The 27868-nt window shown below is 59.9% G+C and overlaps 2 protein-coding genes across 2 annotated transcripts; one reads left to right on the plus strand and one right to left on the minus strand.

Moving 5' to 3' along the window:
* The first annotated feature begins 4546 nt into the window (after positions 1–4546).
* Positions 4547–24364, plus strand: STX1B (syntaxin 1B). Its single transcript, XM_051835007.2, has 10 exons — positions 4547–4857; positions 15576–15650; positions 15859–15958; positions 16053–16127; positions 18272–18345; positions 18683–18791; positions 18981–19054; positions 20920–21057; positions 21150–21260; positions 21518–24364. The coding sequence occupies exons 1-10, from the start codon at positions 4828–4830 to the stop codon at positions 21596–21598; spliced, it is 867 nt and encodes a 288-aa protein (XP_051690967.1). The 5' UTR covers positions 4547–4827; the 3' UTR covers positions 21599–24364.
* Positions 24365–24499: 135 nt separating this feature from the next.
* HSD3B7 (hydroxy-delta-5-steroid dehydrogenase, 3 beta- and steroid delta-isomerase 7) lies at positions 24500–27599 on the minus strand. Its single transcript, XM_051834992.2, has 7 exons — positions 27460–27599; positions 26962–27299; positions 26569–26724; positions 26230–26338; positions 26057–26156; positions 25731–25893; positions 24500–25472 (listed from the first exon to the last, which is right to left on the minus strand). Exons 2-7 carry the CDS (start codon positions 27125–27127, stop codon positions 25054–25056), a joined length of 1113 nt encoding a protein of 370 aa, XP_051690952.2. The 5' UTR covers positions 27128–27299; positions 27460–27599; the 3' UTR covers positions 24500–25053.
* Positions 27600–27868: the final 269 nt, after the last annotated feature.

Below are 27868 nucleotides of genomic sequence, written 5' to 3' on the forward strand. Positions count from 1 at the left end.
AGCTCCTTGCTAATGGCCTGAGAAAAGCAGTAGAAGATGGCCCAAGTCCTTGGGTCTCTGCACCTGTGTGGTGAAACCCAGAGGATGCTCCTGGCTCCTGGCTTCAGAATGGCTCAGCTCCAGCCACTGCAGCCACTTGGGGAGTGAACCAGCAGATGGAAGACCTCTCTCTCTCTCTCTCTCTCTCTCTCTCTCTATCTCTTAGTAACTCTTTCAAATAAATACAATTTTAACAGTAAAAGAAAAAAACATGCAGGGACTTTCAAGACGTCCTAAATGAATAGATCGATATACCATGTAAATGGATAGGAAAACTCCATATTGTGAGGGCATCAGTTCTCTCCAGAATGAGTCTACAAGGTCAATGCCAGGATCAGTCTCTGCTGCACAGTGAGCACCCTGGAAGCCAGAGACCAGCTGAGCAGGAGAACAGTTGATGATCTGCGATTTTCAGCTGGACTGGATCCCAGACCCTGCCTGGGCCAAGGTATTTAAACTCTTTATGATGCAGTGTCCATATCTATAACTGGAGATAATAACAGCTTTAGCCTAGAAGCTTAGGAGGAAGACTAATTGAGTTCAAACACACACACACACACACACACAAAACAAAAGACAGAGCCGTGGAGAGTCAGTCATTACCATCACTGTGGGTAATTTGTTCAGCATTGCGTTCACTTTCCAGGTTTATGATGGGTGGCAGAGAGGGATGTGTGTCCAAAGCCCAGGGCCTCATGAATATAACCGGGCATGAGGCTGGAGGGGTAGCGGGGAGGGTTCTTTCTTTCGCCTCTGCTTGCATTGGAATTTGAAGATCACACTATACCTTCCACACTCACATTCTCATGGGGTGCTGGTTGCCAGAATTGTTTTTACAGACTTGGGAAGCAGGGTTTAGAAAAGTTAGGTCAGCGGTGGCCCCGGAACAGGGGATGGTGTTTGCTCCCTCCCCCACCCTCTGCATTTCCAATGGCAAGGCAAACCCGTATCCGGTTCTTTTGTTCATGAGCACAGCAGGTGTGACTGGGGCCTGTGCCAGGTGCCAATGGGGGAGCAGAGCTGAAGCAGATGGGATCCTTGCATTTGGGGCACTGCAAGCCTCGCAGGCCGGGCCGAGAGATAAGCTCTGTATACATTTCTCCACCACTTGGGACGCCTGCATCTCCTATGCGAGTGCCTGGGGTCTGGTCCTAGGTCTGTCCCTGACTCCAGCTTCCTGCTAATGCATCCTGGCAGGCTGCAGATGAAAGCCCACATGTTTGGGTCTCTGCTACCCACGTGGGAGTCCCAGATTCCAAGCCCCTGGCTTAAGCCTGTTCAGCAACCTGGTTGTTGAGGGCATCTGGGGAGTGAACCAGCAGATTGGTACATTTCCTTCTTTGCCTTTCAAGTGCATGAAAAAAAAAAAAAAGAATTCAAAAGCAAATCATCCACTCAAAGCACTGTGTCTTTCGTAAGAACAGGTGTTCTGGGAAGCAACCCAGACACCTAAACCCACTACAAAAGCAGCTTTGTCACACTACAACACTGAGACCCAAGGGGATGCTTGTTACATAGCACAGCCTTGGCTAACCTACCTAATACATTGCGGTCCCCAGAATTAACTGAAAATGAGAATCACCAGAGGGAGTTGCTAAAAATCCAGATTCCCAGGCCCCAGGCCAGATCTACCAAATCATAATTTACAGGGGCGAGGTCTGAGAACCTCTATATACAGGGGCTAGCACTGTGGCTTACCGGGTAAAGCCACCACCTGCAGTGCCAGCATCCCATATGGGCGCTGGTTTGAGTCCCAGCTGTTCTACTTCTGATCCAGCTCTCTGCTATGGCCTGGGAAAGCAGTAGAAGATGGCCCAAGTCCTTGGGCCCCTGCACCTGTGTGGGAGACCCAGAGGAAGCTTCTGGCTCCTGGCTTCAGATTAGCGGAGCTCCGGCTGTTGCGGCCAACTGGGGAGTGAACCAGCAGATTCTCTCTCTCTCTCTCTCTCTTTTTTTCTCTCTCTCTCCCTCTCTCCCTGTCTCTGTAACTCTGTTTTTCAAATAAATAAATATATATTTTTTAAAAAACTACCATATATATAAAGAATGGCATTGCCAAGGTCATGGCATTGTGCAGGCAGACCCGAGCTGTGCAGCTCCCACTCTGATTCATTTCATAAGCACACACTGAGCACTTACTATGTGCTGGAGGCATCAGGCGCTGCTGGAGAACCAGCCATGAACAGAACAGACCCAAATGACTGCCTTCTAGTGCAGCTTATTTCCTTTGTCTTTATGCCTAAGCCAAGGCAGGAGGGAACAATGCCACGCGTTTGGATTTGTAATGAGCATCTAATTTATGCTTGCCCTTGTGTTGGTCGCTGGGGGAAGCAGGCTCCGCCCACACCTGGTGAGGCTCCACCCACACCTGGTGAGGCTCCACCCACACCTGGTGAGACCAGCTGCCTGACTGCTGGGAGCAACTTGCACAGGACCTGGGAGGACAGGAAGTCTATCTATCATCAGTGGCTGGTGGCCGGCGCTGTAGCATAGCAGATAAAGCCACCACCTGCAGTGCCAGCATCCCATATGGGCACCAGTTCGGGTCCTGGCTGCTCCTCTTCTGATCCAGCTCTCTGCTGTGGCCCGGGGAAAGCAGTGGAGGATGGCCCAAATGCTTGGGCCCCTGCACCTGTGTGGGAGACCTGAAAGAAGCTCCTGGCTCCTGGCTCCTGGCTTCAGATCAGCTCAGCTCTGGCTGTTGCGGCCACTTGGGGAGTGAACCAGCATGTAGAAGATCTCTCTCTCTCTCTCTCTGCCTCTCTGTAAACTCTGCTTTTCAAAATTTTAAAATTGGGCTGACCAGCATCTCGGGAAACATAGGGTGAGAGGCGCAGAGGTGCGTGGAGTGCACGATCCCTTGGTGCGGTTAGAACCTGAGCTAAGCTTCCGGGGACACAGCAGACCTGGGAGACTACGAGGGCTGTGGATGCCACAGTGCAGGGCGACGCTGCTCTGTTACCGTGGTGTTGCACAAACAGGCTTTGCAATCCAAAGCCGCCCTCAAGAGCCCCAGCCCCCCAGCCTTTATTCACCTTGGGAACAAGGGAGGTGGCAGTGAACCACTCAGGGCCTCGGTTTCCTGAGCTGGACCCTGGAGGATGGGAGGCCTGCAGGAGCTCTCCTGGGGGCACACGGAAGACAGGTAGCATTGTTAGGATGGGGGAAGACAGCCAAGTACCACTCACGTCTCTGGGTGGGACGGAAAAGCCATCTCTCATGAGGAACCCAGGAAGAAGCCCTCGGTGTTGGTGGTGGTGGTGGTGGGGAGGCCAGACCCCTGCCATCACTGAGGTTCCCACATCGACCTTGGCCTTGCCCGTGACAGCGTGGACCCACTCTTTTGTCTCTGCTATTTCTGGTGCCCAGTGCAGGGTTAGGCACACAGGTCAGGCACACAGTAGGTACACAGCCTTTGAGGAGACGGATATGGTTTACAGGGAGACCTGTGGGTGCTGTAGGTACATCCGGGTGCAGGGAAATGAAGGGGAGAACCTGGGATGGGCCCAGGGACCCCTGATGCTGACCAGGTGTGGGAGAAAGGTGGGGCCTGGAAGGAGGTCAGGAGGGGGCAGGAGGCCGCCTGGAGGCCAGATGGAGAGCGCTCACAGAAGAGGGAGGTCATCGGGGTCCATTGCTGCTGAAAGGTCACGGAGCCGCGGCCGTGGACTTGGCTCCCAGGAGGTCACTGGGTACTTGACCAAGGCGGGGTCAAGGCCTGTCTTGCAGAGAGCCAGAGCCCACTGCCGCAGGGGCAGCAGGTGATCTGATGTCAAGAGTGGAGATGGTTACACGGGAGGGGTCGTAAAGGAGGGGGCAGAAAGGGCAACGCGGGCCCCCCAGGGATACCAGGTTTCCCCTCCCAGTAAGGGAGAATTTAATTTGTAGGAGTCGATGCCATCTAAGAATGGGTCGGGGCGCCTGTGGAGGTAGTGAGCACCCAGTCCCTGGAGGCAGCCAAGCGGAGCGCTTGAGACTCACCACTGCGGGGGGTGGGGGGGGGGGTGGGGACAGCTATGCAAAACAAGCCCCCCGTGCTTCTCAGCCAGCGCCTGGCCGCTGCTCGCATCCGCAAGGCCGCACGCAGGGTCCGGCCAGCTATTTCTAGGGTCCAAGACGCCTCCCGCAGGGACGCACGCACACGGCTCCCAGAGGTGGTGGTGCGCAGGCTCACCCGGGCTCAAAGCGGAAAATCGGTCCCGGTTTCCTGGTGCAAAGGGACCCACATCACCTCTCCCCGGCTCGGGCCCTCCGTTCGCGCCGCCCCCCTCCTCCTGCCCTTCCGCCCCCCCACCCCCCGGCCACCCCGCATCTCTGTGCGGGCCTCTGCGCTCTGCCGCCGCAGCTCTCCCTCCCTCCCGGCTCGACCCTCCCCCAGCCGCGCCCTCCCCGCGCGCCCCCCTCCCAGGACTACAAGCCCCAGGCGCCCCCAGCCCCGGGCGCTGCGCATGCCCCCTGCTCCCCGCCCCCTCGCGGCTCCCCCGCCCGCGCGGGCTCCTCGCCTCCCTCCGCCCCCCTCCCCCCGCGCGCGGGCGCCCGCATCCCTCCATCCAGCCTGTGCCGCAGCCGCATCGCCACCGCAGCCCGGGCACAGCCGAGCCCGGCCAGGCCCCTGCCCCTGCCCGGCCCTCGGCCCAGCGCCCCCGGCCCCGCCCCCGTCCGCAGGCGCCCCTCGGCGGCTCCGGCGCGCCCCCCGGCGCCCCCAGACCCCGGCCTCCAGCACCAAGGTGGGAGGCAGGGAGCAGTGGCAGAGGCAGGAGGACGAGGAGGAGGAGGAGCCGTCGCAGGATGAAGGATCGGACTCAGGAGCTGCGGAGCGTGAGCTTGGGGGTGGGGGGTGGGGGGGCGGGACCCCAGTTTGGGGGAGCGCGTGGGGATGGAGTGGGGGAGGCGCCGGGACGTGGGGGCGAATGCTGAGACCGGAGGTTGAAGCTGGGGCGCCCCGATATCTCAAGGCACCTGATGTCTCCGGTGAACCTGCCTTTGGGGGCCTGGGACACCCGGCGTCCCCAAGAGGGCCCTGGGGTCTCAGCTGCCGATGGGGGGAGAGTGAATGTCAGGGGGCCGGTGCAGGGTGCTGGCGTCCCCCCGGGAGAGCCTCTGCCGAATGGGCCAGGCTGCGAGTGGGACCCAGGCTTGGGGGATGCGCTAAGGATGGACACAGGTTGGGAGTGAGGTGCCCACACCTGGCCGTGAATGAGTGTGAGTGTGTGTGTGTGTGTGTGCACTCGAGTGTCGCTGCCGTGGGGACGGAAGCGGTGGTCTCAGGAGGTAGCCAGGGGACCAGGGCCTGAGACGGGGTGACCCCAGGCGGGGGAAGATGGGGAACGCAGAGGGGAGGGCGGGAGGTTCTGGGATTCGGGTTGTGTGACACCGGCCGCAGCGGGGAACTGGGGCATCCTGAGCCGTCTGGGGTGGCTGACGCGGGCCCCAGGCCTGCAGGCCAGAGGGGGCCTGGCTGCAGCCGGCTGACCAGGCAGTGAGTGGTGATCAGGAGACAGGTGAGGGCCGCCCTGGAGGCTGCAGTGGGGGCTGCTCTGGGCAGGGGCTGGGGAGTGAGGCTTAGTGGGAATGGTTTCTGGGATGGGGGGTGCAGGGGGGGCAGGGGGGATGCGGGGGACCCCATGGAGGCAGAGCCCTCCCTGGAGCCCCTGTGTCCTGGGGGCCCTGTGATGCTACCTCAGTGAGGCACTGAGTCTTCCCCAGGGGCTGTGGCCATGGCCATCAGATGAGGAGACTGAAGTTGAGAGATGGGAAGGGACTTGGCCAAGGTCACACACAAGTGGCAGGGGCAGGTGGGCAGCACTGGGCCCCGACCACGTCTGCTGAATCCGCAGGGGGCCCTTGCTTCCCTTGCTTTCCCGGCCTCTGAAAAGAAGCTGGGGGTAGAGAGGGTCTGGATTGGGAGGGAGACCCCTGGGTTTTGGGGGTTCAGGGTACCAAGAATTGGGCGAAGAGAGACGGGCCAGTGACAGAGGGAAATTCTCAAGGTTTGCTTCCCCGTGAAAGTTTTACTGAACAGATGCTCAGGCCTGCATAAACGTCAGTAGGCACAGAGCCCTGCGCAGCGCTCACGGGAACCCGGAGAGGCTGGAACCTGAGCGAGGGACAGAGCTGCTGAAAGGCGTGTCGCAGCCCCGCTGGCTGCCTGCAGTCGGGGGAAACTGAGGCCCAGGGTGGGCAGATAACTCGCCCAAGGTCACACAGGAAGCTGGATTGGAACTCAGATCCGCTTGCTGCCAAGACCTCACCGTGACTCCGAGCCCCAGAGAAACGGACCTGGGGATTGGAATTGTATAATTAGGGAGAGGGGGAGAGACAGCACAGAGACGGGGCTGGAGGGGGAGGCGGAGGATTGGGTGAGGGGTGCTTGCCTGAGTGCGTCAGGACGCCCTGCCCAGAGGCGAGGCCCCCTGTGGGCTGGGACTCCTGGGGGTGGCCAGGTGGAGGAGGCGGGAGGTGTCATGGCGGGGTGACGGGGGGGGGGGGTGCTGGGTGAAAGCTGATAGCTTTGGTGTTACTCACAGCTCAGGGAAACTGGGATTTGGGAGGGGGCGGAGGGGGCGGGGTGGGGGGGATGAGAGAAGCTTCCAGATGCTGAGTGCGAGGGTCTGCCTGACAGCCTGGAGGAGGAGGAGGCTGGGAGGCAGGGGGGGACCGGGCAGGGTTGGCGGGCACCTGGGAAGGCAGGAGTCGCAGGAGCAGGTGTCAGCCCACGGGGCCTGATTGTGTCCAGGGGTTCGCAAGTCTGCTGAGGGCACCGACAGGGTTCAGCTGTGGACATGGCTGCTTCCTTTGTGACCTTGGGCGGGTTTCTTAACCTCTCTGGTGCTGTTCCTTCACGCGTGGACTGAGAGTCGTAATCATGGCTGTTGCACGAGTTCGTCCTGAGAGTTCAGATGAGCTAATATGAGGGGTCTTCAAAAAGTTCACGGCAGGGGCCGATGCTGTGGTGCAGCAGGTTAAGCTATCGTCTGCGGCACCAGCATCCCTCGTGAGCACCGGATCAAGTCCCGGCTGCTCTGTTTCCGATCCAGCTCCCTGCTAATGCGCCTGGGAAAGCAGCAGAAGGTGGGCCCAAGTGCGTGGGCCCCTGCCACCCACATGGGAGACCTGGAAGAAGCTCCTGGCTCCTGACTTCAGATTGGCACAGCTCTGGCTGTTGCAGCCACTCAGGAAGTAAACCAGTGAATGGGAAGATCTCTCTCTCTGCGTCTCCCCCCGCCCGCCGCCATGACTCTGCCTTTCAAATAAATAAAAAATAAAATCTTTTAGAAGCTCCTAGGGAAACGCATATTATGAAGAACCTGTGTGTGGCTTTCAAAATCTTTTTGCAACAAAATAAACTTATATTTAAATTTTTTTTGTTTATTTGAAAGGCACAGACAGAGACTGGGGAGCAGGGAGAGAGAGAGCGAGCGAGCTCCCATTCACTGGTTCGCTCCCCAAATGCCCACAACAGCGAGGGCTGGGCGAGGCCCAAACCCAGAACCTGGAATTCCATCCAGATCTGCTATGTGGTGGCAGGGACCCAACCACCTGAGGTAGCACCTGCCACCTCCCCGGGTGCACGTTCGCTGGAAGCCAGAGTCGGGAGTGGAGCTGGGTCTGGCACCTAGGCACTGCCATGTGCGCTGGGCATCCGAAGTGTGTGCTTGACCACTGCGCCTTACCCCCGCCCTGCCTGGACTTCTCTCTTCATTTCATTTTTCAATGAAGCTCTTGCAGCCCCTTTGTGTGTACAAAGTGGGAGGGGCTGGGGCACACAGTGTCGCCTGGTGATCAGGTCACAGTTGACAAGCTCTTCATCGCTTGCACATCCCACAGCTCCCCCCCCCAGAGGGGCCGGATGTGACCCCTACTTTATTTTGGGGTCAGTTGAGGGCCAGAGGAGTACAAGTGGCCCCCAAAACACAGCTGTTGATGGCGGAGCTGGGAGGCGCCGGGGCTGGGTGTGGAGCCTGTGGTGGGAGTTGATTGGCTGCATGGGGCTCGGGAGTGAGGAGGCGGGGCTTGGGGCTTGGTGCAGGACAGGGCAGGGCGCGGTGGGGGGTGGGGAGGACAAGCTGGGGGTGGGATTTGTGAGGCGTCTATGGGGGTGGGAAGGCAGAAGCGGGGACATCGGGAGAAGGCCGAGTGGGGGGAGGGGAGGCACAGATTTGAGGCTGGACAGGACAGAGGCTGCTGAGGGCTAAAAAGCCCGGCACCCTGCTGGCAGGGCCAGGTCCTGGGTGTGGCCCCTGGGGTACGGGGCAGCTGCAGTAGGTGCTTTCCAATAGCAGAGCTAACAGGGTGGAAGTGGCCCAGTGCACGTGCGCACAAGCGAGCCAGCAGAGCCCCAGAGAACCACGGCGCGGGGTCGGTGACCCTGGCTGCTCTGGGCCGCTTCCTGCCATTCCCACGCATCAGACTTAATCCCCGCGGGGCGGCCTTTCCCCTTGTCCCCTCTGCCCAGAATGCTGTTCCCTGTGCCTTGAATGCTGTTCCCTGCGCCCAGAACACTGTTCCTTCGGCCTGCGATTCTGTTTCCTCCACATTGTGGCACAGTGGGCTCCCGCAGGACTCAGCTCCAGTGTCACCTGCCCACGGAGGCCCCCTGGGACCACCCCGGACCAAGCCTCCGCCGGTCCCGGATCCTCTGCGTCCCGTTCTCCCGGGTCTTGCTCCCTGCAGACAGACGGAGCTGATCTCAAGTTCGGTGTGCGCTGCGTCTGCCTCCACTGGAATGTCAGCCCCTTGGGGGCAGGGCCTTCTGGTCTGTCTTGCTTGTCCCCAGCAGCGCCCAGAAGAGGACTTGGCACAAAGCATAGCTTAGATGAATGAATGACTCAGAGGCAGGATGAGGAAGGGAGTAGGTGGGGAAAGGCAGGGAAGACGGAGGAGAGAGGTGGGGGGGAGGGAGCTGGGCTGCACCATGGGAGGGAGGGAGCAGAGGCCCAGGCCAGGGAGACAGATGGACAGGAGGGGTGGGGTGGGGAGTCACTGCCGCTTCGAGATGGCCCCTGCAGAGCACGGGGGAGCACGCGTGTATTCGTGTGCACACACATGCACGCGCTCCGAGACGTTTCTGTCTGCCAGTCTGTTCCCTGCCACCTGGCCGATGTTACTGGCTCTCTGGTCACTGGTGCACCGGCTCCCGTTGCCCTGGCCCCTTTTCCACTTACGGCTCTGTCCTGGCTGTCCCTGCACCCCCACCCCGACCCTCGCCACGTTCTCCACACACATGCAAGGGTCTTCGGGGTCTCTGCCATGAAGACCTGGGCTTTGCCATTGCGGGGTGGGGGGGTCCCCAGGAGGGCGGCCTGGAGCTTGGGGCTGGGATCTGTTGCCCTGGTGGCCGGAGCCATTCTGGAAGGGGTCAAGGAGCTCCTGTCCCCTCATCTCTTTTCATCCTCCCAAGCGGTGAGGAGCAGAGGGAGGGGGTTCAAATGCAGGCCTCAGCACCGTCACACCTGTCTCAGCCGCTCACCCCGTCAGCTGTCTGATCTTGGCAAGTGCCTCAGTCTCCCTGTGCCCAAGTCTCCTCACCTGCCGTGCAGAGTGGTGTGAGCAGCGCCAGGCCTGTAACACGGCCCAACTCCCTGTAATCTGTACATACGAGAGTGCTCCTGAAAGTTCTTAGGAAACGCAATCCAAAGAGAAGCTTGGGCCAGGCGTTTGGCGTGGTGGTGGTGGTGGCTAAGCTGCTGCTTGGGGTGTGGTAGAGTGTGTAGGTTCGAGTCCCGGCCAGTCCAGCTTTCTGCTAAGGTATACCCCGGGAGGCAGCTCCCAAACTTGATCTCAGCCACCCACGTGGAAGGCCCAAATGTAGTTCCAGCCTCCTGACTTCAGCCTGGCCCAACCCTGGCTACTGTTATTTCTCTCTCTCTCCCTCCCTGCCTCCCTCTCTCTCTATCTCTGTCTTTCATATAATAAAATATAATATTGTTTTGGTTCAAAAACATTTTTTAAAGATTTATTTATTTAAAAGACAGTTACAGAGAGGTAGAGACAGAGAGAGAGAGAGGTCTTCCATCCGCTGGTTCACTCCCCAGATGGCCGCAACAGCCGAAGCTGCGCCCATCCAAAGCCAGGAGCCAGGAGCTTCTTCCAGGTCTCCCACGTGTGTGCAGGGGCCCAAGGACTTGGGCCATCTTCTACTGCTATTGCAGGCCATGGCAGAGAGCTGGATTGGAAGAAGAGCAGCCGGGATTCAAACTGGCGCCCATATGGGATGCCGGCGCTTCAGGCCAGGGTGTTAACCCGCTGTGCCGCAGCACCGGCCCCTCAAAAACATTTTGAAATCATGCATCTGAGAGGTCTTTAAAAAGTGCTCAGGGGCCGGCGCTGGGGCATAGCAGTGCCGCATCCCACAGAGGCGCCGGTTCGAGTCCCAGCTGCTCTACTTCCGATGCAGCTCTCTGCTGTGATCTGGGAAAGCAGAAGATGGGCCTAAGTGCCTGGGCCCCTGCACCCACGCGGGAGACCTGGAAGAAGCTCCTGGCTCCCAGCTTCAGATCAGGCCAGCTCTGGCTGTTGAGGCCATTTGGGAAATGAACCAGCGGATGGAAAACCTCGATCTCTCTCTGTCTGCCTCTGAATCTCTAACTCTGTCTTTCAAATAAATAAGTAAATCTTTAAAAAAAAAAAAGTACTCAGAAGTGCATTTGTGAAAAAGTTATGCATAGATGATGGAAGCTTGCTTGCACTCAAATAAACTTGGCGTTTAATTCATTTTTCATGAGCCTTTGGAAGTCCCTTCCTCTGTGTCAGCTGTTTGTAAGTTAGCGTCTCCCTCATTTTGCAAGCGAGGAGACTGAAGCTTGAAGGGGGCATCCGGAGCTTGCAGGGTCGGGCCCAGGGGCTCGTCTTCCCTAGGCAACCTCGTGCCTGCAGCCTGGTTTCTCCCAAGCTGGCCGAACTTCTTCCAGACACACAGCCTGTGCTCGGGAGCAAGCATGCGCACTTCAGAGCAGGGAGGGCCCTGGCTGAACAGTGTGACCTGCATACCCATTTCACAGATGAGGGAATGGAGGCCCAGAGAGGAGCTCAAATGGAAAAATGGAATTAAAAGATAAGATTATTTGGGTACAAAACCAAACAACCTTAAGTCCATGCATAGCTTTTTTTTTCTTTTTTTCTTTTCTTTTTTCTTTTTTCTTTTTTTTTGACAGGCAGAGTTAGATGGTTAGAGAGAGACAGAGAGAAAGGTCTTCCTTCCGTTGGTTCACCCCCAAATGGCCACTATGGCCAGCGCACTGCGACCGGTGCGCTGCACCAATTCGAAGCCAGGAGCCAGGTACTTCTCCTGGTCTCCCATGCGGTGCAGGGCCCAAGCACTTGGACCATCCTCCACTGCACTCCCGGGCCACAGCAGAGAGCTGGACTGGAAGAGGAGCAACCGGGACAGAACCAGCGCCCCAACAGGGACTAGAACCTGGAGTACCGGTGCCGCAGGTGGAGGATTAGCCTAGTGAGCCGCAGCGCCAGCCTCTTTTTTTCTTTTAACATGTATTTATTTATTTGAGAGGCAGAGTTACAGACATAGAGGGAGAGAGGTTTTCCATCTGCTGGTTCACTCCCCAGATAGCCAAGAAGCCAAGAGCTTCTTCAGGTCTCCCACATGGGTGCAGGGGCCCAGGGACTTGGGCCATCTTCTGCTGCTTTCCCAGGCTATAACAGAGAGCTGGATCAGAAGAGGAGCAGCTGGGACTCGAACCAGTGCCCATATGGGGTGCTGGCACTGCAGGTGGAGGCTTAGCCCATTAAACCACTGCACTGATCTCTGGCCAAAGATTCTTACAAAAAACTTTTTTAAAAGATTTGTTTTATTTATTTGAAAGAGATATGGAGAGTGTGAGAGCGAGCGAGAGTTCTTCTGTCTGTGGATTTTTTTTTTTTTTTTTTTTTGACAGACAGAGTGGACAGTGAGAGAGAGAGACAGAGAGAAAGGTTTTCCTTTGCCATTGGTTCGCCCTCCAATGGCCGCCATGGCTGGCACGCTGCGGCCAGCGCACTGCGCTGATCCGATGGCAGGAGCCAGGTACTTCTGGTCTCCCATGGGGTGCAGGGCCCAAGCACTTGGGCCATCCTCCACTGCACTCCCTGGCCACAGCAGAGAGCTGGCCTGGAGGAGGGGCAACCGGGACAGAATCCGGTGCCCTGACCGGGACTAGAACCCGGTGTGCTGGCGCCGCAAGGCGGAGGATTAGCCTAGTGAACCGCGGCGCCGGCCCGAATTTTTTTTTTTTAAGATGTATTTATTTATTTGAAAGGCAGCATAGGGGCCAGCACTGTGGCACAATAGGTTAATCCTCTGCCTGTGGTGCCAGGATCCCATAGGGGCACCAGTTTGAGTCCCGGCTGCTCCACTTCCGATCCAGCTTTCTGCTGTAGGCTGGGAAAACAGAAGAAGATGGTCCAAGTCCTTGGGCCCCTGCACCTGTGTGGGAGACCCAGAGGAAGCTCCTGGCTCCTGGCTTCAGATCGGCCCAGTGTTGGCTGTTGTGGCCATCTGGGGAGTGGCCTCTCATTGTCTATAACTCTACCTCTCAACTAAATAAATAAATAAATAAAGTCTTTAAAAAAAAAAAAAAAGGAAGAAGAAAGGTAGCGTTACACAGAGACAGAGAGGGAGAGATTTTCCATCTGCTGCTCACTTCCCAAATGGCCGCAACGGTCAGGTTGGGCCAGGTCAAAGCCAGGAACCAGGAGCTTCTTCTGGGTCTCCACGTGGGCGGCTGAGGACCAAGCACTTGGGCCATCTTCTGTTGCTTTCCCAGATGCATTAGTGGGTAGCTGGATCAGAAGTGAACAGCCAAGTCTTGAATCATTGCTTGTATGGGACTCTGGCAGCTTACCCCCCTGCCCCGCAATGCCGGCCCTCTTAGAAAGCTTTTTTTTTTTTTTTTTTTTTTTTTTTTTAAGATTTATTCATTTATTTGAAAAAGTTACAGAGAGAGAGAGGGAGGGAGAGGCAGAAAGAAATCTTCCACCTTCTGGTTCGCTCCCAGGGCTGGGCCAGGCAAAGCCAGGAGCCAGGAGCTTTTTCCAGGTCTCCCACATGGGTCCAGTGGCCCAAGCACTTGGACCATCTTCCACTGCTCTCCCAGGAGCATTAGCAGGGAGCTGGTTCAGAAGTGGAGCAGCCGGGACTCAAACAGGCACCCATATGGGATGCTGGGTGTTGTAGGCTGTGGCTTTACCCGCTGCACCACAGCGCTGGGCCACCTTCCTCTACACCTCCCTCTCCCCTACCCTTGCTTACAAAGTTTTAGTAAAGATGCAATGAGTTCGCAAGAATCTAAGACTTAGGCAAAAGGTTCCTGGTTTCTCAGGGCACATCCTTACCCGGAGTGGGGCTTTGCAGGAGCTGACCTGGTGGCCAAGGGAATGGCCAGGGGACGAGAGCCCAGGTCCAGTGTCCTGGGTGCCCCTGGCTGCTGTCCTTTGCCCTCATCTGTGAAGTGGGGACAGTGGGTGTTTGCTCAGCTTTGCTCGCAAGGCTGCAGCGGTGAGGATGAAAGGGGATTAGGGCAGCAGACGCCTTTGTGAACGACAGAACACAGCTACCGCCCACCGCGCGGTGGTGGTTACGTCATGGAAGGCACCTGGGCTCTCTGCTCTCCTTCCTCTCTCAAGGGCAAGGAACCAGGTGGCCCAGGACGCTCGGAGGAAGCAGCTCAAGGAATCGGCTCTGGGAACCCCAGGACCCGGGGTGGGGGTGGGGAACAGAGCCCCCAGGCTCCTGGTCTGGGGCTGGGTGGGAGTGGCTTTGGGCTGTATTGGTAGGGGGCGGCAGAGGGGTAGCTGGATTCTGAGGACATCACGGGAGGCCGACGTTCTCACAGGTCTCTCGGGGGAGGAGGGAGTGCTCCTGATTCAGGTGGTGGCTGGGGAAGCCGGAAGTCCTATTAGGATTTCCTTCTAGGGGAAGCAGCTGGGGGCTAAGGCGGAGGCACCACACACACACAACACCCCCCCTTTTCCAGGCAGGAGTTTGGGATTGTCTGCAAACGCCTGGACTCATTCGCTGCCCCGCTGTGGGCCCCATGTCTGTGGCAATAATCCCTGGAGTCCGATAGGGGCAGGGAGCCGGGGTGGCCTGGGAGCGACTCCAGGCTGTGCGGGCTCCTCCTAGCGCGGTCCGGCTTCTGCTGATCCCAAATCCTCTTGGCTGCTTGGCTCGCATCTGGGTCCCAGCTGGTTGTGTCTCGGTTCGATCCGAGCTGTCTGGGCTCTGTCTAGCTCCGTCTGAGCCTGTCTGCCTTCCGTCAGGTTCTGTCTGCGTTCCGCTCAGGCCCTGTTGGGCTGTGCGCTTCCGATTCCAGCTGGCTTCACCCACAGGTAGCCACTTGTGTTTGGAGCCCGTGCTGGATTCCTTCAGGCCCTGCGGGTCGGATTCTGCCAGAGCTGGGAGTCAGAATGAATACCTCTTCCATCTCCGTTGGGACTGATCCTTGAGGGACATGGATTTTGAACCCCCCTCCCCCGATCTCTTTCCCAGGCAATCAGGAGCATACAGCCCCGCCCCCGCCATGCCCAGTTTACAGTGTGCACACCCCAGGCTCAGAGAGGCTGGGAGAGGAGGCCCTTGGGGCCCTCCCGAAAGCCCCCAGGGTGCTGTGGCCGTCTGTGTGGTGCACATGCCAGCGTGTGCCCTTGCTGTGGGCCTGGGTGCGGTGAACAGCAGCTCATCAAGGCCTCTCGGCGTGGGTGCTGGGGGCCTATTTCTGTGTGCTCGGCATGTCAGCGCTTCTGTCTGTGTCGCTGGGTCTGTCTGTCGGGGGCGGCGGTGCTGTGGGCGGGTGAATCCCTTTGTGTCTCCTCGGAGCCCTGCCTGGGAGGGTTGAGCAGCAGCTGGGGAATCCAAGCAGGCAGGAATCAGCGGGGGTGAAGCTGCAAGGGGCTGGATGGCAGCACAGTGCGCGGGCACACACACACACACACACACTGACACGCGGGGAGTGGGCGGGAGGGGGACGGCACGGGGAGCCGGGGGTCAGGGCGCTGCCGGCTCTGGCCTCAGCCTGCTCAGCTTGGCACCTGCCGCTGGCAGTGCAGTGACCTTGCAGAGGGGGTCATTGTGGCTGGTTGGGTGGGGGCAGGAGAGGGAAGGGGAGGGGAGTAGGGTGAGTCCCGGGCAGGCACAGCTGTGGGATGGCAGGGAGGTTCTGGCTTCTGGGACAGGCTCCTTTCCAGAACCCTCCTTATAACCCCGAGCCAGTTATTGCAAGATGACATTTAGCTGCTTGTTTAAATATTGAACTCCGTCCCCACTGGTTGGTGAACAGTACCCTCCCTAACTTGTTCCTTTCCGGGGCCTCGTGCACCCCGAAAGGATGGCCTTTTGCTAGTTCCTCCCAAGATCCTTTGGGTTGTTGGGAGCCAGTGTTCATCTGGACTCTGGGTGCTCTTGTCATCCCTGTGCATACCCCCCTCCCAAGACCCCCTTTTGGGCCCCGTGCAGCCAGCGTCCCTGCGTGTGTGGTGGGGAGAGGTCAGCCTTGGGGACAGGCAGGGGCTGCCCATGCATTTAGCTTTCCTTTGCCTCCCAGGCGAAAGACAGTGACGATGAGGAAGAGGTGGTCCATGTGGATCGGGACCACTTCATGGATGAGTTCTTCGAACAGGTGATGACCCCCCCCCCCCATGCCCCTAACCCAGCATCCAGCCCCCAGCCCCCAGCCAAGCACTTCCTCCACCGGTTCTCCCTTCTCTGCACCCATCTCTTCTCACCCGCCTGCTGGTCTGGCCCATTTCCCTGCACCCTGGCTGGTTCTGGCGCTTCTCCTTGTCTGGCCAAGCTGCTTGGCTGGTAGAGCTGCCTTTCCGTCCCAGGTGGAGGAGATCCGAGGCTGCATCGAGAAACTGTCGGAGGACGTGGAGCAGGTGAAGAAGCAACATAGCGCCATCCTGGCCGCCCCGAACCCAGATGAGAGTGAGTGCTGAGCTTGGGTGGCTGTGGGGGGGCAGCAGCAAAGGGGCCTGGGGTCCCACCCACACTGCTCGCTCCCCCCTCGCTCTCCCTGCAGAGACCAAACAGGAGCTGGAGGACCTCACAGCAGACATCAAGAAGACGGCCAACAAGGTCCGGTCCAAGTTGAAAGGTGAGGAGTGAGGAGAGCAGTCCCACAGCCAGGGGCCAAAAGGACTGGGCTCGCCCCGGGCACAACAGGCCTTTTTTTTTTTTTTTTTTAAGCAGAAATACCTGAGTGCTTCCAGATCTCTAAAACAGTGTGAGAAGACACAAAAGCCAGGCCTCTCCTCGATCCAGATTCTTTGGAGAAAAGTACATGACAGGCATCTGAGGGAGAGGAGGGCCTGCATCCAAATTGTGTCCACCAGCAGGACGGCCCACCAGAAACATGCAGCCTTGCTAGTAGCTAGTTCCCTTCAGTCCTCATCCCCCAACCCCACCCCTGAATAGGCTCCCCCAGTGTAAGCACTGAGCACCCAGTAGGTGGGCTCTGCAAATGCTTCCGAATTGACGTTCTGGACTCAGGACAGATTGGGCCGTGTGGCTGCCATCAGGGGCTGGCACGCTCACAGGAGGCACTTGCCAAATGCTGCCATATTCACTCTAATTTAAGGACTTGGGTGCTGGTAATAACCACCTTCCCCCAGTGCATTGTGGGTGGGGAACCTCCTTGTGTGCTGATGCGAGGCTGTTTTGTCTGCTCGTGGTGATCCAGCGTCAGGAAGCACTCGCCAAGCACCTGCCCCGGGCCACGGCCACGGCCACGGCCACGGCACACCGCGGGCCTTGGTGGGGGAGGCAGCGTTATCAGATGCTTGGCCCCAAGAACGCTGACCTTGGTCCAGGGAGCTGAGGACGGAAACTCCAGGCTCTCCTGGACTCAAGGGGGGGCCATATGGGAGCCTCTGGTGCTGATCTGGAAAAACAAGCCCTCTGCACTCAGGAGAGTGTGCTGGACTGGAAAGCGCCCTGCACTGGGAGCACAGGAAGTGCAAAGCCAGCCCGGGAGCCCGGCCCCACGGCCCTCTCCCTCTCAGCTGGCTCACCAGTGCAGGAGGAAGATGGAAGCAATTTCGAAAGTGGCTTTATTTGGGGGGCTGGAGGGAGGGGGCAGGAAAATCTTTTTCTCCAAATAAAATTTTCTTACATAAAAATCCCACGGAGCTGTGTTGCTCTGGCTGGACTCAGTGCAGAGGCCTGGCCTCCATCCCAGCCCGCGGTTCCTCTCAGAAGCACGGTTCCTGCTGGAACGCAGCTTTAAGAACCCCTGGGCTCCACAGTTTCTCGGGGCTCGTGCAGCTCTGACCTTGAACGGCGTTCAGAGCAGCTGAGGGCTCTGTGGGTCAGGGGTTCAGGAACAGAAGAGAAAGAAGCCGGGAAGAGTGGCTGTGGTTTAGACAAACTGACCCAGAGCTCCAGAAAAGAGAGTCTCATTTTCTCCACCCTCTTCCAGCTGGGGGTGTGAGCTTTTTGGGTGTGACCTTGAGCGAGGGGTCTCGCCCCTCCGAGCCGCAGGGTCCAGGCCACACAGGGTTGATACCCCAGATTGTTGTAAGGTCGATGGAATCCTGCCAACCTTGGCTCCAGCTGCAATAGGGCCCAGTCTGGACCAGCAGATTCCAGCATTCCTGTGTGTTTCCTCGGGTCGGCTGGGCCAGAGCCGGCTCTGTCACTCAGTGCCTGCTGTTGCTGGCAGGGGAGCCTGGGAGTGCCATCCAGCCCTGTGCCTCTCCTGCTGCCCGAGAACAGAGACGTGATATTCTCAGGAAGGCCTGGGGGCCCGGTGAGGTGGGAGAGGGCCTGGTGATTCATCCCTGTTGCATTTGCTGATGTTCCGGAAGCTGATCTTAGCACCAGCGCTGCTGTGGGAAGTCTGAATGGGCCTGACCGCAGGGCCTGACCATCCAGAAGCGGGAATCCCAGTTCACCTGTGCCTTTTTTCAGAACATCCTTTAGAAGGGGGTACCTCCGCGCCCCACCCCCACGACCACCTTGCAGGGCTGGTTGTTTTCTTTTCTTTTCTTTTCTATGGGGACGTCCATCTGTTCACCCTAGAACTCTCTGAGGAAAAGGTGGTCCCTAGATCTGACCCCACCTGCAAGTGCCTGCCTTTCACCCGAAAAAAAAAAAAAAATCAAGGGCTGGATTCCCGCCTGCTGTCTAGAGGCTGTAGGAAATGGAGAGTTCCCCACATAGGGGTCTGAGGGCGTCGACCCCGCTTACTCCCCAGACCCCCATCCCATATGCCTGAGTCTCGCGCTCTCTGTCCCACAGCGATTGAGCAAAGCATTGAACAGGAGGAGGGGCTGAACCGTTCCTCCGCGGACCTGCGCATCCGCAAGACCCAGGTAAGGAAGTGGCTGCCAGGCAGGGGCGGGGCTGGGACCGGGCCTGGGCGGAGCCCTGGCGGGAGCGGAGCCAACCGGAACGCAGCAAGGCGCGGGGGCGTGCCCTGGGCGGGGCTATAGTGGGTGGGACCCTGACTGCTGGGTGCGCCCTGGTGGTTTGGTTGTAGTATGGAGGTACAGGGGGGGTGTGGCCTGTGGTTGTGAACTTGTGGGGGGTTGGGGTCGCGGCCCACGGTGGAGAGGGGGTCATTGATAAATCCATCCAGCCCGTCCGCTCAGTGCCTCCCCACGCACCTGCCTTGCTCTCTGTCTCTGTGATGTGTCTCCGCTACCCCAGCACTCCACACTCTCCCGGAAGTTCGTGGAGGTAATGACCGAATATAACGCAACCCAGTCCAAGTACCGGGACCGCTGCAAGGACCGGATCCAGCGGCAGCTGGAGATCAGTGCGTGCCTCCCCCACTCCCCCCACCCCCCAGGGCGGCCCCAGCCCCTTTCCGGGCCCTCCCCACTCCTGTGGAGGGAGCTCCTGGCCTAAGGCCTCCGGGGAGGGTGGGCGCTGGGGTCCCTGCCCGGCTCCCTCTGCTGCGGGCCCCCAGGCTGGCGCAGTGCTGAGCAGTCCCTTCTCCCCGCAGCCGGAAGGACCACAACCAATGAAGAACTGGAAGACATGCTGGAGAGCGGGAAGCTGGCCATCTTCACGGATGACGTGAGCCTTGGGCAGGGCCGGGCGGGTTGGGAAAGCCCTGGCCTCCCCTCTCCTGGCCTAGGCTGGACCAAGGGCCCAAGTCTGCTGTGGAAGTTCAGGCGCCCAGAGTCTGCCCGAGGAAGTGGGGAATTCCATGCAGGCAGGGCAGGAAGGCACCTCCCTAAAGATGGCCCCGGGTGGCGTGCCAGGCCTGGGACGTGCTGCTCACCACAGCGCTGCAAACGTGGTCCATTTCACAGATGAGGAGCACTGAGCCGAGGGACCGGGACAGAGGCGGGATTTGCAGCCGGAGTCCGGTTCCCGGGTCAGAGCTCTTGCGTAGTGATACTACGCATGCGCGCCCCTGCTGGCGCACGTCCCTTCGCTGTGCGTGACTCATTTTGAAGATTTTCCTTGAAAAACCCAGTTTTAGTTTTGTTCAGGTTTTGCACCCTGTACCTGCTCTTGGCATTTTATATGGGGAGGGAGGGGCCTTTCCCTAACTCTAGTTCTTCTTCCTCCGTGGACTTTCACCCTGGCCTGCCCGGTCCCTGTCTCTCGGTTTCAAATGGCCAGATGTCTCTGGTTAAAGCTTTTGGCCCAGTTTTCCAGTTGGTGTGGTGATGGTCGAGCAGTGTTAGGTGGAAAAACAGATCTTTGTGGAATTAGCCTGGAGCGAGCTGGTTGCTGGCCTCTTGGCCGGAGGCCCCCCAGATAGCTCTACCCTGGGCTACCTGTGTTTGTCATCTATGCGAGAATGGAGGGACATATGATGGGTGGTTCCAAGTGGACAAGAGCTGGCCTTGGCCAGTCCACCCACCATCGTTGCCATGGAAACTCACCATTACAATGCAAGGTGGTGGGGACCTTGGCTGAGGGTGGTGCACCTGCTCATGGTAGCTGAGGGTGACTGATGCTCCAGTCAGGGAAGACTTCCTGGGGGAGGTGTCACTGAGCTGCGCTTTGAGGGACAAAGGGTTTTGGGGACATGGAGAGATGGTGGAAAGGCATTTGAGGCGAAAGGAACAGACAGAGCAAAGACAAGGAGAGAGGAGCCACTGCGGGCAGCTATGGGCTGAGCAGGGAGGAGATAAGGGCTGAGTGGGGGGAGGGGCAGGCTGTGACCACTGGAGTGAAAGAAAGTGGGGAGCCCTGGCCTGAACAGAGCGGGGGGAAGGGGCTGTGGGGAGGACGGGTCTGATCGTGGGTTCAAGTCTCTGTTTTATTCCCCTGTGCATCCCTGCACTGTCTGCCTGGGGACCTCCTCTAGGTGGTGTGTCCTCTTCCATGCCCTGTGTGCCTTTGAGTCTCTCTCTTCCCTGGGTTTCCCTGGCCCTGGGGCCAGGTGGTGGGTTCCCAATGAGTTTTATCCCCTGTGTTTTATTTTATTTGTGAGGGTGTGGGGCGGGGGGATGGATCTGCTTGTTCACTCCCCCACATGCCTGTCGGCCGAAGCCAGGAACCCAGATCTCAATCGGGATCTCCCATGTGGGTGGCAGGGACCTAAGAACTTGAGCCATCCCGGGTCAGCCTCCCAGGGTGTGCATTTATAGGAAACTGAAACCAGAAGCAGAACCGTGCTGGACTCCAGGGGCTCTGATAGGAGATGCAGGCATGCATGTCCCAGAGCATGTTAGGTGCCTGCCAAACACCTCCCCCTCTGGTACTTTTAAACACTGTTGTCACCAATGGCTGTGATGGCTCACTCAATTTTCACATCAACCTCGGGCAGTGGGCACCAGCTGGGGAGACCCATCTCCCCGAGGTTACAGCAAGGAGCTGACACCCGGATTTGAACCCAGGTCCTCTGGCTTCAGAGTCTTGTGTCCGCAAAGGGGCGATCACACCTCCCCTCCCCCTCTCCTCCACCCCTTCCCCCCTCCCAGATCAAAATGGACTCGCAGATGACGAAGCAGGCGCTGAACGAGATCGAGACAAGACACAACGAGATCATCAAACTGGAAACCAGCATCCGTGAGCTGCACGATATGTTTGTGGACATGGCCATGCTCGTGGAGAGCCAGGTACCAGCTGGGGGACCCCCCAGGGCGCCCCAAGGCCCGCCTCCTGCCCAGCCCCCCACCGCTCCTCCCTCGGCACCTCTCTCCGTCCCCAGGGCGAGATGATCGACCGCATCGAGTACAACGTGGAACATTCCGTGGACTACGTGGAACGGGCTGTGTCCGATACCAAGAAAGCTGTGAAATATCAGAGCAAGGCGCGGAGGGTGAGCCCCGGGCAGGTGGCCCCCGGGGGAGGAGGAGGCCCGGAGCCTGGTGGGTGGGGCTGGGCTCCCCCGGCCAGTGTTGAAATCGGGCGAGAAAGCCTTATCTCTAGCTCTGACCTTTTCCTATTTCTGTTTTCTCTCCTCTCTTTCTCTCGCACCCTCCTCCCCCACTGCCGCCTCACCTCCGTCTGTCTGTCTGTCGGTTTGTCTCTCTCTCTCTCCCTGTTACTCTGTCTCGCTGCGCTTTCTGGCTGCAGAAGAAAATCATGATCATCATTTGCTGTGTGGTGCTGGGCGTGGTCTTGGCGTCATCTATTGGGGGGACGCTGGGCTTGTAGGCCCCTCCCACCCTGATTCTCCCACGCCCCTCCCCCACCACATCGGGAGCAATACCCCCTTCCACTCCGTCCCCCCGCCCCCGCTCCAGGCTCACCCTTGAAACAGACCCCTGGCAGCCCCACCCCCTCCTCACCCCCACGGCAGCCCCTGGAGTCCCTGGGCCTCACCTGCCACGGTCCGCCCCCTCCCTGGCCCCGCACGTAGATCGCAGCAGGCGTGATTATACATGCACATTAACATGCATGCCGCCGGCACATGCTCGAGACGTGTGGATGCCCCAGCGTGTGTGTGTGTACATGTGCAGATGTGTGTAAGCACCCCCGCCCCTCTCGTCCCCCCCGCAACCTAGTCTGCGTGTGGTCTCCACCTCCCCCAACCTTCTCCCGGGTTGTTGTGGGGACTGTGGCTGAGCATAACCCAACAGCCCACCACACCCAGCTCTGTCTTCTGTGTGTCTGTGGTTGTGTGTGTGTGTGCGCACGCGTGCACGGACACACAACCCGTGTACATGGCGTTTTGTGTTGGAGTGCTTGAACCCAATGCGACTGTGGTGCCTGCTGGCCCCTCCTCCCACCCCCCACCCCCGCCATGTGTACTGTCCCCTGGGCGGGCCCCGATACATAGGCCACGGCCCACACGATGTAGGATTGTGTGTGTGTGTGTGTGTGTGTGTGCATCTGTCTAGGGGCTTCCTACAGTGTATGTCTGCGCCCTGTGTGTTATCGTCACAGGCGTGTTTATCATTAAGGCCAGGAGCCCCAAGCAGGTTTGTTGTCAGATGTGCTGCTATCAAGGACTTGGCCACACACACACACACACACACACTGCTACATCAACACCGGGCAGCTGGCACACCAGGCTTCTGTGTGCACAAGCCCAGATCCTTATCTCTGTCTCTCCGCCCCAGGGTGTTTCGAGCCCCCTGAGAACTGGAGCGTTGCACAGTGCTCATGAATGTCCAGGCCGAGCAGAGCCCTAGAAAGGTGGCCGCACCCTGGCGCACGCGCATGGCCCCTGCACTGGGTGCGCGTGCTTCCTGGAAGGCTTGTTTGTAGGGGTGTCACTGATGCGGCCAGGTGCCGAGGGCTGCCCCAGACAGGCAGAAAACCAGGGCCCTGTTTCCTGCCTCCCACGCACTCACCTTAGACGCAGCATAGGCCAGTGTTTGTCCTCGTGGCCTGTCGGATGCCCTGAGCTCTGGGGAACTTGGGTTTGAGGCTGGAGTGGCCAGGGCGACAGCTGCCATTCAGGGAGGCCTGGGACCTGGGCCTTGGCCTGTTGGACACCTCTCCTGCACTAGTATCTGCAAAAGGGCTGCTCCCCACGCCAGCGTGAGTTCGAGGGTGGGAAACGGGCCTGGGGTTCTGGTGGAGAGCAGGGGCCAGCAGCTCCGGGGGTGTGTAGGCGACAGTGGGCCAGGTTTGTGCGTTTGGTGGCAGGTGAGAGGTGCATGGCAGAAGGGAAGCCCCCCGTAGCCCCGCACATGGTGGTTGAACACATGGCTGTGTGTGACCTGCCTTGGGGTCGGCATTCAGGTGTGTGTGTGTGTGCGTTTGGAGAGAGTGCAGGTGAGTGACCATGCAAATCCCGTCCCTGCTTAGACAGCCAACCCCTTCCCTGCCTGGCTGCCTGCCCTGATCTGCGTGCGTGTCAGTGTGGCCGCCTGTCCACACTGGGCCTGCCTGTCCATTCCCAGAATGCCCTTCTGCAGGACAGGAAGTGGGCGCAGAACCTGACCGTAGCCTCCAGCCCCCATCCCAGGCTGCTTTGGTGATGTGAGAGCAGGCCCCAGCGTCCAGCCAGGAACCTCCTCTCCCTCCCCACCCGTCCCTTTCAGCGCAGGTGTTTCCGGAAGTCCCGCAGCCCAGGGGCCGGCACCAGAAAAGTGGAGCCACGGTCCCAGAGCTCTGCTCCTGGGTCCGAGGGTGGCGTTAGGCCCGCACTGCCCATATCTCTGGGTCTCAAACGGACTAGGGGGCCCTGGGGATGGGGTGATGTGGCCCCAGTGTGCTGCGAAGCCCACAGGTCACGGGCTGTGTTTACCTGGCTGCTGGGGTGTCTCCTGGGGGCTGGTGTCTTTTGCATGTTCTCGGACAAGTGTGTGCTCCCCATTCCCCACGCACCTACAGCCACCAAGCCCATGGGTGCCCCGTGGGTGGTCCGAGGCCCGGCCAGGGCTTAGTGCTCCCCTTCCCCCGGACTCCCTGTCCCCACCTCTCACGAAGCACAGTGCGTGTCCATCCCATGTGCCCGTGGGGCGACACACGCTCTTGCCACGCCTTGAGCGTGTACAACATGACGTGTTCTATGCATTCACCCTGCCCTCCCCCGCCCGCCCCGCAGAGGACAAGATGGGCTCCCCCCTCCCGGCCCTGCCCCCTCCTCCCTGCCCGCTGTGCAGCCGTGTGCGTTGGCGTGTGTTTCTGTGTCGCTGGCGTGTCACGTGACGTAGCCGTGTTTGCTGACATGAGCCCTTGCCCCCCCTTCTCCGTTTCTCCATTGGTTTCTAGAGCGCTCTCCCTCCCCTCCCCAGAGGGGGACAGGACTCCTGGGGCCTGGCTGGGGGGCCCAGAGCCAGGCCACCCTCTCCTGTTAGCCCTGAGTCCCATTTCTCTCTATTGGTGACCAAGTTGCAAATGGATCAAACAGAGACAACTTCTGTCCCCACCCCCGGCCCTGCATGTCCTGTCCGCAGAGCGTCCCCACCCCCAACCCCCCGGGCCGGGTCGGGCCCTGTGGGACGGGAGAAATAGCAACCAATCCAACAGCGGGTGTGCCGTGTGCTCACTGCTTCTGTCCCTGCGGTGGAGGGGGGCTGGTGGGGGGCGGGGGGACAGTCGCCGTGCGGAGGGGCAGACGCAGAGCGGGCTGGGGAGCTAGACAGACTCCATGACGCAGGCTCGGAGAAGGGTTTTAATTCAGGGCTCGGGCAGGGACAGCTTTCCTGGGCTACAGCAGGCCCTGTGAGTCTGGGTGGAAAGAGAGAAGTTGAAAAATACACTCAAGTCTTCAGCCTGTGCTGACGGGAATTAAATGATGGCTGCATACAGGTGACACATGTTTGAAAATCTTGCAACTCCAACTGCCCCAGGAGGGACAGGTGGGAGGAGAGACAGAGAGGCCGCTTCACTCTGTGACCCTGGGCCTGCAGGTTGCGATCACCCGCATCTGGGAATACCAGCACCTGCACCAGCACAAGGCCTGGGGCGGTTCCGTGGCCTCCTGCTTGGGAAGCCAGAGATGGAAGTGGAGGACACCGGGGACTCGGCCCCTCGCCAGTTGGCCTAGAGGTTGAGAATGAAGACACGCCTGTCCCCACACCCTGCCTTAGAGCGTGGGAGTCTCAGAACAAAGCCACGGACTTAGCGCCAGAGCCGCCTGGCCATCCATGGTCCCATCCCTTCCAGGCCTCTGTGGCTGTACCGGGAGGGCCTCCAGACCCCCAGGCCCGACGTCAGTGGGCAGAGCCCTCCCCCGTGGCCTGCACCCAAAGAATGGTGCGGGTCCGGCTGTCCTCCCAGGAGAACAGGGGCTCGTAGCCAAAGTGGCGCCGCGCCTTGTCGGTGCTGACGGTGAAGGTGGTGTTGGCCACGGCCAGCGTGTAGGGGTTCAGCAGGGGTGCGTAGAGCAGCAACGGCCGCAGCAGCCACTGCAGCAGGGCGTTGAGGGCAGCCAGGAAGACCAGCAGCCAGTAGGGCAGCAGCGGGCGGGAGCCCACCAGCCGCAGTCCGCAGGGGCCCAGGAACTCCATGTTGAAGTCTTCGTAGCTCTTGTAGGGTGACTTGTCATAGCAGAAGTACACCTGGCCGCCCAGGAGCACCGCCCGCTGCTGCAGCTCCCGGGCCACCAGCACGTGCATCCAGGCCACGTTGCCTGTGGTGGTGGTGAGGGGGGAACGCGTGGCCCTGAGCGCCCCAGCACCCAGGCAGGTGCATTCCTGGGCCAGCCCATGCATGAGCCACTCCCTATTGGGGCTCGCCATGCCCCGCCCGACCCCACCCGGCCCCTGCAGCCTGGTCGAGAGGCTAAAGCTAGGACACACGCTTGCGTGCACACCATCCTTGCTAGCCGGGGTAAGCCCAGCGTCCCCACCGCCTGATCTTGGCCTCCCCAGCCCAGCCCACTCCTCACCCACGTAGACCCGGCCATGCTCCACAGACGCTGGGATGGCCCGGAACAGCCGGCCCCCCAGGCGCGAGCCCTGGCGGTAGAAGTCTCTCATGATCTGGTGGCCTTCACCGTAGATGCCCGTGGGACGCAGGGCACACGTCACCAGGGGCAGCCCTCCACGGACCTGGCGGCACAAGGCAGACTCTGCTAAGGACACGGAACCAGTGGCTTGCCCTCTGCCCCTGGGCCTCCTCGGGCTGGTGATAGCAGGGACGTGGGTCCCAGGCCAGGCCCTGCCCTGGCGATGGGCCAGGCCCCATCGCCGCATCTCACTCCCCGAGTCCCACCTTCCTGCCATTGGCCTCCAAGACCAGTCGCTCGGCGAGGGCCTTGCTGCACGGGTAGGGGTGCTTGTGCACGGCCTCATATGGGGTGTCCTCGTTGCCCCTGTGAGGGGAGAGGGAAGACTCAATGCCGAGGGGGAGATGGACTTCCGGGAGGTTCGGGGACCTCAGCTCACCTGTAGAAGGGGTGGCCTTTGGCGTTAGGACCCACGACCTCCATGCTGCTCGTATAGACCAGGAACTGAGTCCCAGCCTGCACACAAGCTTCGATCACATTCTGCGTGCCTGGGGGAGGGGGGGGTAATCCAAGTTGGGGCTTCTTCCCTCTCAGCAGCTTTCCCTTCCCATCCCAGGACCGGGGGTGGGGGGCACGACCCACAACAGGTCCCATGAAGCTGGGACAGGAGTAGTGAGCAGTCACCCATGGAGCATTGGTCACAGGTTGCCCCAGCAGAATCCCAGGTCAAGGTCAGAGTGAGGGAGGTGAACAAACAGACAGGATCAGGCCGCCGTACCCTGCACGTTGACCTCATGGATGGCCTGGGGACTGGCTCTCCCAAACACGTCCACCAGCCCAGCTGTGTGGATGACCACATGGGCTCCGGCGACAGCGGCTGCTACCTCGTGGGCCTGGGTCACATCCCCCTGGATGGCAGTCACCTGCACAGGCCCTGGTGGGAACCGGGGAGGCCAGAGGGCCAATGAGGGCGGGGGCCACTGGCTGCCGCTGGCTTCAGCCTACACCCTTGGAAGCCACACGTTCCCTATGTGACTCACTCGTCCCATCCATGTGGGCTACAGAATATAAACAGGGCTCATGTTTTCCACCAAGGAGGGAGGAGCCTCCCTGGGGAGTCTATCCCTCCACACACACACACCCCCCCCCCCCCCCCCGTCGCCCCAATCACCTGTCTTCAGCTCCTCCAGCCAGGGGCTCAGGTGTCGGTCAAAGACCCGCAGCTCACGGAGCCGCGGCTCCCGCTCCAACAGCATTCGTACCACGTGTCCCCCCAGGAAGCCACAGCCACCTGTGACCAGGTACACCAGCTTCTGGGCCTGGGCAGACTCTTCCATGACCCCGGCTCACTTGTGCTGCCTGCTGCGACCTGCTCGGGGCCTGCTGGCCCTGCGGGCTGGAGGGCAAGTGGGTGGGCGGGCGGAGGGGCAGACCTGCTCTCAGATGCCGTTCGGCTGTGGGCGCGGCAGCCGGGTCACCTGTCCTCGGAGCCTGCCAGCTGCAGAGGTGCTGAGAGGGGTGGGGGGCCAGGGTTTGAGGGGGGTTGGGGAAAGAGGTTTGGGGGACAAGATCAGGAGAGTGGGGAGACGGGCAGGGAAGGGTATGGAAGGTGGGAGGGGCCGGGCTGCTGGGGCCTTGGGCTGCCCCCCTTCACCCACCCCCCACCTACCTGCGGCCACTGTCCCGGGGAGCCCAAACTGGCCACCAAAGGAGCTGGCCGGCCAACCTCATACCGTCTTCCTTCCGCTTGCTCCTCCTCCTCCTCCTCCTCCTCCCTCCTGGCCCATTCCAGGAACGGAGAGCAGCTCAGCCTCCACCCCCTCCACCTCCCACCCTGCACACTTGCCACAGGGCACCCCCTGGTGGCCGCTCGGCGCTCCGCTGGCGTTTGGATCCTGCAGAGAACTTGGGGAGAAGGGATGGAGGGGCCGGGACCTGCTGGATGGGCGCTGAGGGCTTTGGGGACCTCGGGATGGCGCCAGCAGGGTGACCTCATTCCCAGGGCCTGACCTCAGCCTTCCCCGCCTGCTGGATTTCCCAGGAGGCCAGAGGCCTAGCAGCAGCTGTGCTTCTGGGAA

Source organism: Oryctolagus cuniculus, chromosome 19, assembly GCF_964237555.1.
Source record: "Oryctolagus cuniculus chromosome 19, mOryCun1.1, whole genome shotgun sequence".
Classification (NCBI taxonomy): domain Eukaryota; kingdom Metazoa; phylum Chordata; class Mammalia; order Lagomorpha; family Leporidae; genus Oryctolagus; species Oryctolagus cuniculus.

Bases quoted from the DNA above. Each gene is read 5' to 3' on its own strand.
- STX1B (XM_051835007.2), top strand. From the start codon at position 4,828: ATGAAGGATCGGACTCAGGAGCTGCGGAGC. The intron at 15,651-15,858 runs GTGATGACCCCC...TTTCCGTCCCAG, and splicing joins TGGATGAGTTCTTCGAACAG to GTGGAGGAGATCCGAGGCTG. The intron at 21,058-21,149 runs GTACCAGCTGGG...CTCCGTCCCCAG, and splicing joins CCATGCTCGTGGAGAGCCAG to GGCGAGATGATCGACCGCAT.
- HSD3B7 (XM_051834992.2), bottom strand. From the start codon at position 27,127: ATGGAAGAGTCTGCCCAGGCCCAGAAGCTGGTGTACCTGGTCACAGGT. The intron at 26,725-26,961 runs GTGATTGGGGCG...GGTTCCCACCAG, and splicing joins GCTGGAGGAGCTGAAGACAG to GGCCTGTGCAGGTGACTGCC. The intron at 26,339-26,568 runs GTACGGCGGCCT...CCCCTCCCCCAG, and splicing joins CCATGAGGTCAACGTGCAGG to GCACGCAGAATGTGATCGAA.